At 40.0% G+C, this 11456-nt stretch overlaps 1 protein-coding gene across 1 annotated transcript; it reads right to left on the bottom strand.

Annotated features, from left to right (window-relative positions):
* Nucleotides 1-20: 20 nt before the first annotated feature.
* snrnp70 (small nuclear ribonucleoprotein 70 (U1)) lies at nt 21-10418 on the bottom strand. Its single transcript, XM_026324993.2, has 10 exons — nt 10219-10418; nt 9656-9809; nt 9489-9551; nt 6057-6111; nt 5902-5966; nt 5740-5802; nt 5211-5292; nt 1783-1884; nt 1429-1528; nt 21-1346 (listed from the first exon to the last, which is right to left on the bottom strand). Exons 2-10 carry the CDS (start codon nt 9800-9802, stop codon nt 608-610), a joined length of 1416 nt encoding a protein of 471 aa, XP_026180778.1. The 5' UTR covers nt 9803-9809; nt 10219-10418; the 3' UTR covers nt 21-607.
* Nucleotides 10419-11456: the final 1038 nt, after the last annotated feature.

Genomic DNA, 11456 nt, shown 5'->3' with positions numbered 1-11456 from the left:
ATTTAGACTTAGGCTCCGGGTTTAAGTCACATCTTTATTAAAAATGGCCCCGCAAATCTAACATAGAAAGAGCAGAAATAAAATATATATAGTCCAGAATGAATAAACACAACAGCCCCCAATTATCACATTTCCTTCAATTTCACACAGCAAAAAACAAAAAGCTAGTAACTGGGTCTATAAGCATACAGTCTAACTGCATTTTGAACATAGAAACAAAAGACAACACATTCTACCATTGTCAAAATTATGAGAGCTCATGTTTTTACAGTTCCTAGCTGAGAGAGGTAAGGGAAAATCTCACCAATGAATCACTTTGGCAATTTCGAATCACTTAGCAAAGCATTTAGTGGTACACATTAGGGGGGCAATGCATGTTAAGAAAAATCAAAATCTAATCACCTATATGCATCAAATGTGTGTGCAACATATGTGGAATATTTCAACAGATCCTTGACAGAGAAAGGAAAACTAGCTAGATGTCTGATACTGAGGAAGCCCTGGCCTAATTTAGGCTTTTTATGTATGGCAAAGACAAAGGCCAGGTTAAAGTACAGTATTTCAACAACTTATTTAAGAAATTATGTCTGCTGAGAGGCGGACCTTCTCAGTACTCGTCTCCTGGTGCCTCCATTTTGTACCCATTCTCACTGGAGCCATAGCAGTCAGCTGATGGCACCGACTGCTGTTCCATCATCATCCCATCCTCACTGTACTCTTCCATGTGTGGTGGCACCCCTCCTTCATCCTCATTGCCCATATCATCTTGAGGGCCTATGTCATCTCGTAGAGAGCCATGGCGCTCCTCTCTACGATCTGCTCTGTCTCTCTCCCCTCGGTCCCTCTTATGCTCCCTGTCTCTGTCTCGGTCTCCCCTGCGCCTGTCTCTGTCCCTGTGGCTACGCCTTCTGTCCCTGTCCCGTTCTCTGTCCCTGTCTCTTCGCTCCTCTGTACCTTCACCCACTTCTCCTCCTTCATGCTCCTCCAGCATCCGTTCCCCACCCTCTGGGACATTGTCTCCTTGGCCGATTTCCTCCCCATCTAGTCCCTTACCCCTTTCTCTGTCCCTCTTACGATCACGGCTCCTACTCCTTCTCTTCCGGTCTCGACTCCTTTCCCTACTCCTACTGTTTCCTCCTGCAACCCCTCCACGCTCCCTCTCCCGCTCTCTACGTCGATTAGTACCACTGGCTTCCTCTACTCCAATTTGTCTGTCCCTTTCCCTCTCTCGCTCCCGGGAACGGGTTCGTCGACGGCGTTCGCGGGACCTGGACCTCCGGCGCTCTCTGTCCTTGTCCCGGTCACGCTCCCGACTGCGCTCCCTTCGGTCTCCACGGTCCCGATCGCTATGATCAGCCAAGAGAAATTTTATGTTACACACAGCAGTTCACAATTTTACCAAACTGAGACTTTCTTGACAATACTCACCCTCCCAAAGGCCGATCATCATAACGTGATGCATCATCACGGCCAGAGTGCTTAATGTTGACATCAGCTCCACCTCTCCTAGTGCCACCCAATCCACCACCTAGTTAAAAACAAGCAAAACATTAAATGTTAATTGAGGACCTCAGAGTTGATAACATGAGTTGGACAGTCAAAACTCATTGCTGAAGATTTATCCATGCACACCTCTGAACTGTAGTCTGAGCTTAACAGGGAGAAAAGAAAAAAAAAAAATCTGTTTTCAGACCCTAGATAATGATAATGATAAAGACTTACAGGTAAATCAGGACAGAAAAATAGCAGTAGATAAAATTAAATAAAAGAATGGCAGCAGACCTAGCCTGCGAGGATGCCATCCTTTGACCGTGCGTCCTCGTTCTACGTCAACGAGCACCCTTCTGCCATCAATCTTCTTCCCATCAGCATGCTTGTAGGCGGCTGGAGAAGAGGAATGGTGAGAGGGAAAATAAAATGTAAGATAGGAGTACAATTGCATCAGTGTGGGCAAGGAAGGAAACGTGCATTATTACAGGTGCATTATTATACTGACCAGGAGCAGGCGAGGCCGAGATGGCTGCTCTCTGGATAAAAGCCGAAGGATAATGGGAGTAGACTTCCTTCCACCCGGTGAATGATACACTTCTAACCGCATCATTTAAATACCCAGCTTTTAGTTATTTGCGTCAAAAAATTTATCTAACTACAAATTTTACATCATTCTGGTTGTTTGTAAAATACTTGTGTGATTAAGTGTATTTTGTTGAGGAGATATGTGAACTATTAAACAGTTAAAACAAATGACTCACTTAAGATGTTATCTTTCTCATAGGTTTGACCATGTGATGTTACCTTAAATCGGATGTTTATTCTGGTTTTGTATTCCCAAAATTTACCCCAATGTGCTTGGACAGTTGTAGTCATAATTTAGAAACTCTGCAGTTATAACCATGCAGTGTGTTCACTACCCATGGCTACTCACTCACAAGTGAAATGTCAATCGACCAAATGCACCAAAAATTCTCAAATCAGTATAGTACAGCACACTTTGCTAAAACTAACACCTGTAGTTTATACATAGTACTGAAACTTTAATGTCCAAAAAACTCAATGAAATAGTAACTGCACACATACAACAGCTTGCCACTCATAAGGCAAATTACACTGATCTTGCACTATTAGAACATAGCGTAGCATAGTTGTTGCTTCATAGAGAGCAACATGACTGAAGTCATGGAGGCCAACAGTAAGAAATTTTAATCAACAAGGAGTTTCCAGCATTTAACATATTTTCAGCCTTGTGCGTTTCAGACTTTGTTCCACACCTCATTTCATTATACCACACAACAGTCTTTCAATTCATCTTGTATGATGGAAGGGCTTGGAGAGGTGGCTCATCCTGGCAGCTACACTGGTATGATGTGGCGATGATCTTTGAGGGGAAACTTGCATCCAAGAGGGCCTTACCAAAACCCATCAGTTGAATCATAAAACCTGAGGGCCTTACCAAACTCCCTCACTTAAGAGATTAATGTTCTTGCCATAATCCCTCACTAACAGTCTCTGCCCCAGTCTAGGGCTTTACAAGAATCCCTCAGCACCAGAATACACATACTATCACAGCACCTAATAGGGGCCTTACCAGATCCCCTCCACTTCCAGTGTTCACTAAGGATGACAACATCTCATCGAATAATAGGGCCTTACCAAACCCCCATCAGTTCTAACGAAAATGACCGCAGAAACAAAACAAAAAACAAACAAACAAAAAAACAAAACAAAAAACAAAAAAACGGAACTACCTTCCTTACAGGAGTTGCCTTATCATAACCTCAAATATTTTAATTTACTAGAATTCAAAGGTCAAAATCCTAAGTGACATGGCATGACTCTACAGTGGCCTGAAATGTCAATGACTTAGGATGTCCAGTGTCTAAACAAATTTACTGACATAAGCTAAAATTATAGAAGCTTATTCTTGGACAATCTGATTATGATATTTAAGGCTACATTAACTAATATCCAACTATAGTTATGTAGTGAATAAATAATGTATGAATAGTCTATTTAACAGACTTACCAAAAAAATTCCCCTCATCAGCCTTTTCGATTAAAGCCAGCTCAGATTTATTAGTTTAGATAGTATTACTTCTTCGCATTACATTTTCTACTAAGATGAGGTTGCGAATTATATTGGGCTAATGAGTTTCAGCTTCCCTTACACTCCGTAGTCCAGTTTTATATTATATTTAGCAGAACATCTGAACCCAACAGAAGCATGATCAGTTTTACCAGTTTACATTTGCAGGCTGAATACTAACAACTACACCTAAAGTGAATCCTGTATATTTTTTCTGGCATTTATTTACTAATTTGTTAAATTCTTTGGCCAAGTCACTTTCTTGAAGACCCATATTCATTACTATAATTGACTGCTACACAAGATTGGCATTTGCTATATTCATCATTTTTCAAAAAAGCTGCTGAAACTAATTCATGCTGCTCTGCATTAGTCACAAAACCCATAAGAACTTGATGGGGCTGACAACTGTTACAGATCCTTTGGATCTTTTTCACTGACCCTGTGTCCCTCCACAGCTAAACCACTGGCATTAGAATGACTGATCCCTCAGTACCCTGACATGGCTTTAATATAAAAGGGCAGAATCATTGGGTACTATTTAATACACTAGTAGTTCAGGGTGCGTTCAATGGTCAAAGCCAAGAGCCAAGTAATAAGTGCACTCAACGCTCTTTAGGGATTGCAGCAAAAGACGCTTTACCCATTGAACGTAGCACCTCGTCCCTATGTAGGAGATGGAGGGTGGAAAGAAATCTTACCCATCATACAAACCCATTATACCAACCATATACTGAGTTGTGGTTGTAGGGTGTAGATGTATCATAACCATCATCATCTGCCAGCCAGCTCTGGCCAATAGCCATCACAGATTGGCGGCTGCAGTGGCAATGAGAACAACACACAGTTAATATACTGTTTAGCCCCGTACCTCCCCTCAGTTCACCCCCTGCTGTGACTACATTGCTGTGATTCAGCAACTCTGGTCTTGAAGAGCTGATTGCACTAATATCACAGAATAGTGTCACTGTGTTACAGGGCACCATTCACTTGTCTAATGAGACAATGCTATGGCAGAATTGACTGTGAAATCACCATTAGCTTAAATATCTCACTGATGTGGTGAATGTCAACTAATCTCACCATGACCAGGGTTGAAGACCACCAGTACAAACTCAGACAAACAGCTGACCCAACCTTCACAAATTTTTGCTAAAAACCCCATTCTGAATGATTGGTGACCAGTCTGACCTTGCGCTTACCATTTCAGTCCAACCAGGAGACATGCTCTTCCACAGAGCTACAAGCCTAACAGTTTAAAAGACAATGCACCCATTGACAGGCAAAGATGTTCAGGTTCACAGATGAAAGACAGTTCTATCTCTCGCCGTCCCACTTTTCCTATGATGCCCCACTGAATGACGCGGTTCCCCTTCTCTATCAAAAATATTTGTCAACTGATGATACATATCAAACAGACACACACCACACAACCACCAGAAGTGGATTTCACCATACAAAGGTAGTCAGCTTCTCAATGGGCTAGAGAGGGCTGCCATTCCATATCATTACAATAAAGGAAATGGGGTTCATCTGAACAACCATCCTGCATGACAGAGATTGAGCTTCAAGAACATGTGATCATATATAAAATGGTTTTGGTTCTGTGTTCTACATTGGTACTCACAGTGCATGTCTCGTTCATGCTCATACTCAATGAACGCATACCCCCGAGGCTTTGCAGTCCTTTTGCTGTAGACTATGTAAATCTGGGGAAAAATAAAACAAAATTAAAAAATAAAAATTGGTTGGTCACCAAATTAAACACTGAAAAAACGGACCCACCACATCGTAATATATTAATTTATATTATACAGGTGTATAGCGATATATATTAGTCAATCCAATCATGTGACAAAAAATTAAATACAAGCTTCCTAAATGTGCCATTTACTGTAGGTCACTTGTGTTAAGCTATACATGTAGTTCAATAAGCATATTTTATTCATTATTGAAACTAAACTTTAAATTATTTTACTGACAACAAAATCCTATTTAAGGTGGTATATTTAAATAAAGATGATGTGAATAATTCAAGGTATGCAATTGACATATTTCTTAATGTTTCATATCTTTCGCTGCTCAGCTGTCCCTCAACTTTCATGTTGGTATTTACAGTGTAGTTTGCATACACAACAAACAGCAGATAAACATACCCGTTTGATAGGGCCATAGACCTCAAACTCACGGCGAAGCTTGGATTCTGTAGTGTCGTAGTTCTGCAGAAAACATGGAATACAGTGATATCAACTGGAGTCACAATAGAATCACATTTGCTACATTCACAGACAAGGGTGAACAAATTTTAACCTACTCACCACTCGTGCAACAAACAAAGTCTTGAAGGCATCCCCTTGTGCATTTGGGTCATTATGGGGGTCCCCTGATATAAAAAGGGAAAAGAAAAATTAGGTTAAAGCAAGAGAGGATAATACAATGTAAACTAGATCTACATTTCAAGGAGAAATCTTACAAAGCTTGAGTTCAGTCTCAACCACTGCTTGCCTCCTTTCAATCTTCTCCCGTCTCTATAAAAAAAAACAAACAAAAAAAAAAAGCAAATGGTAAAAACTCAAGCGACACTTCTGTGTAGTGAGCAGCTCTGTTTTGCAAACTTTTCTATAACGTACTTCACATTGAGCAAAGGCTTTCAGCAAAGGCTAAACACCAAAATTGGTCTACAATAAGATAATTGTTAAAACAAGTCATATACATACATTTCAACCTTAGGTGCTGCATATAAGTGGGTGTGACACATGGCCACATGGTTTTGAGCCAATAATTCTCTCAAATCAGCAAAAAGCACTTTCACATGGGGCACTCCTTGAAGAAATACACGTGCAGTATGTTCTGTGATGTATACTAAAAAAAAATCCAGAAAACAGGACCGAAATATCTGTTTTTAGACTGTCATTCTTTCTGTAGTCAAAATAATGATCATGTAACTAGTGTTGTTCATTTTCAGGTTGCAGTCAAATGACTTTCAGGGATGCTTTAGTTGGCTTGTGGGAGTAAATTATGCTACAGACAAATTTCTGTTGTAGATTAGTCATGGAAAATAAGAACCATGAGTTTTCTGTTTTCATCAAGCAAAGAAAAAAGCTGCAGCACGACATTTTAGGCCCAAAACATACCTTAAACAAGTAAACAAATGCAGACGGTTCAAGCTATGCGAAATTGGCTTCATACATTGTTGTTTGTGTCACCTGAAAACACGATGCAAGCGCAAGCATATGCATAAAGCAAGAGAAAGCCTGGGCTGTTTACCAGGGTGGCAGGTTGGAACTGCTGTTATTTATGTCTGCATTATTCTGGGCTTAAGTTGTCTATTTGACATCACAAGTCCTGCAATGTGATGGCTGTGCATAAGCACATGCAATGATGCTGACACGATACAGCATGCAGCTCTAATGCAAATTCTACTCAATCTTTAAATCCTTCAGTTATCCCATTTTCCATCCTTTTTCTTATTATTTCACTATAACACCTTCCTTCAATAACTTCCTTTTTATTACTACAAAACTGTTTTACAATTTTAAGCTATTTCATTTCAATGCCAGCACATATTCTCCATTCCAGCCTTTTTAGCAATGCTGATCAGTTTATTCATTACTTAATATTTCTTTCATTCAGTTCCACATTTTTTTCAATCCTTCCTTCCTTCACAGAAACACCTTCAAGTATTTTCTTTTATATTACTCCAAAATTATTTACAATTTAATGGAATAGTATTTCAACTTTTTCATGTACAAATAATTTTCCTTCCCTCCTTTTCAGCATGATTATCAGGTATTCCTTCCAACAATGTCTTTTCTTTTGGCATTTCTTCAGCTCATTTCATTCCTTCAGTCCCTTCCTACCAAAAACTCCTTCAATAAACATGTCCTTGTATAATGGTGTAACCCTTCATTATTTGGCAATTTTAATCCAATTTATTTTTACTTCCTGCTTTGGCTGCACATCATTTTCAGCAATGTTTATCAGTCTCTTCAGCTAAACAAGTTAAGCTTCCAACTCCAGTTTTACATTCCCACTTCCAGGATTATTCAGCACTGCATTTCAGACTTCATCTTTTTCAGCAATTCATTTCAGCAATGCTAGGCAACTCATTTTAACTTTCAGCATTCACACACATTTTCTGTAGGAAATGCATTTTTCTAGTTGGGATTGCTGTGCAACAAGCAATTCCAAGATATGTTCTGTTTTTCTCTTTATTAGTGGGAGAGCTGATGGAGCAGCTGGTGTCTTGTCTGTTGGTTAGCATGAATTCCTGGTACTCTTTCACATGAACCCTTTGCAGCTACTGAATGGTTGTAATGTTATTGTACCATGCAACTGTGGCTCCACTCCTCAGCATGCTGGCTTTACACACATTACAACTAGTTGTCTTGCTTTTTGGCATTGCCAGACACAAATACCTGCAAACAACATTTTAGGTAATGTTATTTGCTCATTCGCTTACAGACTGAAGTTGCTGCAGGTTTATGGTAAAATGTGGAGTGGAATCTGGATCAGTGATCCAACTTATGCTACATTACATAGGTTGGGGTCATGGCCAAGCACAAACTATGGACAGGAATATAGATCGGTAAGTGGATTGGCCCTATACATCCAATATCAGATGAGAAAATGATATCAATGTTGGACCCTGACAGTGAAGAATAGGTTTGGGCCCATCTCTAGTGCACAAAGAAGGGGTGGAATTACTGCAGTACAAATACTGTCAAAGGCAGCCATTTCATCTTTTTATATCTCAGTACCTGATCACATAATCTAAATAATGAAAAAATTGTAAATTCAGTCCTTACTTTATCATGTTTTTTTTTCTATAAAAATACCCAATAACCCAAAATATCAAACAAAATTAAACTGAATTGAAACCAGGGCAAAATCTGGTCTAACCCAGAACTCATGTTAGCAATATTAAACTAGGACAAAAAGACTAAACCAAGGCTAAATCATTATTGCTATGCAAAGCATACACTGCCTTATTTGAGCGTGATGTAATTGGGACGGCAACACCTGTGAGACAGACTTTCTTCTTCTTAGCGGGTCGCAACCAGCATTCAAAGGTGCTTACTGTACCGGAATCTACATATTTAGGGTAAGTGCAACAACCCACACGCAAACAAGAAACTTAATGAACACGGTCAATTGTCTTGCGGTTTTAAGAAAATTTTTCCACCTAAGTAAGGAGTAATGAGAGCCTTTATAGAAATATAGTGGAGCAAAAGTAATACGTTCCCCCCCCAAAAAATACTACTCAAGTAAAGTACAAATTCTTACGTAAGTACAGTACTCAGGTAAACTTACTTTGTTACTGTCCACCTCTCATTTTAAAGAGAAGATGATTGAATAAAAACACAAATATAAATGCCAAGCTCTTAAATTTCATTTTGGGTAAATTCAATGCCATATTAATCGGGTAATGAAAAAAGTACTTAGATTAATAGAAAAATCAGATAATACCATCTCCAAAATTACACATTCAAAGAAGGCCAGATACAGTCACCCAATCTATATTCCTAAGCATGAACACACTAAGACAGTGATAAATGAATCAACAAGTTGGAAAACAAAGCAGGACAGTGGCCCTCCAGGAACATGGGTTGGACACCCCTGCCCTAAGATAAGGAGCAGCCTGAACTAAGATCAGACCTACAAGGCAGGGTTTTGTTTCTGAAAATCTGATTATACATCAGATCATACATACAGTACATTGCAGCAGTAAGTTTGACTCATCAGACCAAGACATGTTTTGTCTTCTACTGTCAGTACAGTGCAAGCCTGTGCCCCCTGTAGCCAGTTTTCAGCCACTGTGTGGCATTTTGCTGTTCTAGGAAATCCAATCTTAAAATCCCTTTTTACAAAGCACATGTGGAGGTTGTTCTTATAAATGTCTCACCTTTCTCTCCAGCCGCTCATCACGGGTCTCTGCCCTTGTTGGTGGAGGGGCATCTCTGGGATCCTAATCACAAGGAGGAGATATCAACGCAATGTAAATGTGGCATAATGGAAAAAACACAAGATAAACTATAGCATACAGACTATTATGCAAGATTAAATCTTTACCTCGAAGTGCCTGATAAATGGTGCAATACCACTATATGGCTGGTTGTGATGCTTTTCATGAGGCAGCTTCTCCAACTGAGGCAAGAAAGGTATGGGGTCCCGTGGTGCAAAAAGGGCTAATAGGTTCGGGGGTAGAAATTGAGTCATCCTTCACCTAAATAAACAAGACATATTGTTATTACTCGAATTAATATCTGAAACACTGAAAAATGTTAGCAGCGAAAGGGAAATCAACACCAAGAGCGGGAGGAAGTAAACCGTGAGGTTAACGTTAGCTTGTTGCCCTTATGACGACTTCTCCAACGCTACTGGGTAACGTTAGCTCGTAGCGTAAACATGTTTCGCCATTCTGCTGAACAGCATTCGTCATATAAAAACGATGTCAATGCAACATTATACAAATATGGTATGCGATAGACGACCAAAGACAATCGAGGTGGAAATAACACCAGCTGTTAACTCTTATAAGCAAACAATAGTTTCAGGTGAAGACTTTAGTGAATCCCTTTCAATTAGCCACAATGCTAAGAAGCCAACAAGGACCTTCCGAGTATGATTCTTACCTTATTTCCTCAAATGTTTGACAAATATTACACCAGGAACTCAATGGAAAAACTGTACAATATATGTAGGCCTTCTGGAACAACGTACTGTTACAAAAAAGGACAAACAATCGCTAAAACCCTAACCCACTCAACGTGCCGACACCACGCGGTAGTAAACCTAATGTGTATAAGGTTTTGCGTTCTCTAGAAATAAAATGGCGGGATGCCGTAAAGGAATATCATGTGCCGTAAAGCACAGCGGCAAGGGTACGCACAGCACGATCGGTGAGCGACAAGACTTCAGCCCTAGTGTGGAAAAGATGGCCGTACTGTCTGCACCGTATACGTACTTACATGTGTAAACACAGTGTAGCTGTAAACCTTTGGTCTTCAAACCACCCTGTACTGCTTTCAAATACCATAATTATAAGGTGTAAACAAAGCCTTAAAAAGCACGACAATCGTCCCTATTATCTCGGTCAAACAGGAAGTCATTCCTATGAGCCATGATGAGGACCAGCCCAGACTATCTTCAGTCTTGCGGCGACCGCCGCCCTCAGCAAACTAGCGACGCAGCGATCCGCGGGGAGTACAATTCATCAAGTGGTCAGATTCAAATCCGATAATGTATATCTTGAAGGTGCCAAAAATGTACGTCAACTTCTCGAAAACCGTAAAACTTAATTACGAAAGTTGTCCTAGGACAAGTTCGTTACAGTACGAGGTGAGCAAAAACGCTGAACTCAATGATCTCAAGTAAAAATCCAAGCTTGGCCCGACATGAAGAATAAGCGTGCTGAGATTGGTGACTGTGCGATGAGAAAAATGTTGATCGGGCTCCCACTGGCGCAATGTATTTTCACTTTTCTCCGGGGCCCTACATTCTTTTGAGGTTGTTTATGAAACCTTTAAAAAAACAAAATTTTCACGCCGTTCTGAACTTTGGGCAAATTTTGCTGAGTTTTCGAATATATTGATGGGGTTAAATTTGAGGTCGTTACGGAACATGGTTGGTCAATGCCAGACGCTGCCTAACCCACCCACCCCAATAAAAAATAAATAAAAATAAAAAACTGAAAATTGGTGTATGCATTTTTCTGACACCCCTAAATTAGTACTGGTGTTACCGATTACCTTAAGAAGTTCCATAATTAGTTAAATTAAGTCCGCCTGCAGTCTAAGTGTCACGTCATCTGAGTGTACATATATACCTGCTGTGTAAAATCCCAGCATCTGCAATGCCATTGTGCAAAAGA

This window comes from Mastacembelus armatus, chromosome 8 (genome assembly GCF_900324485.2).
Source record: "Mastacembelus armatus chromosome 8, fMasArm1.2, whole genome shotgun sequence".
Lineage (NCBI taxonomy): Eukaryota > Metazoa > Chordata > Actinopteri > Synbranchiformes > Mastacembelidae > Mastacembelus > Mastacembelus armatus.
The sequence above is the reverse complement of the archived record's forward strand: the minus strand, read 5'-3'. Positions and strand labels throughout refer to the sequence as shown.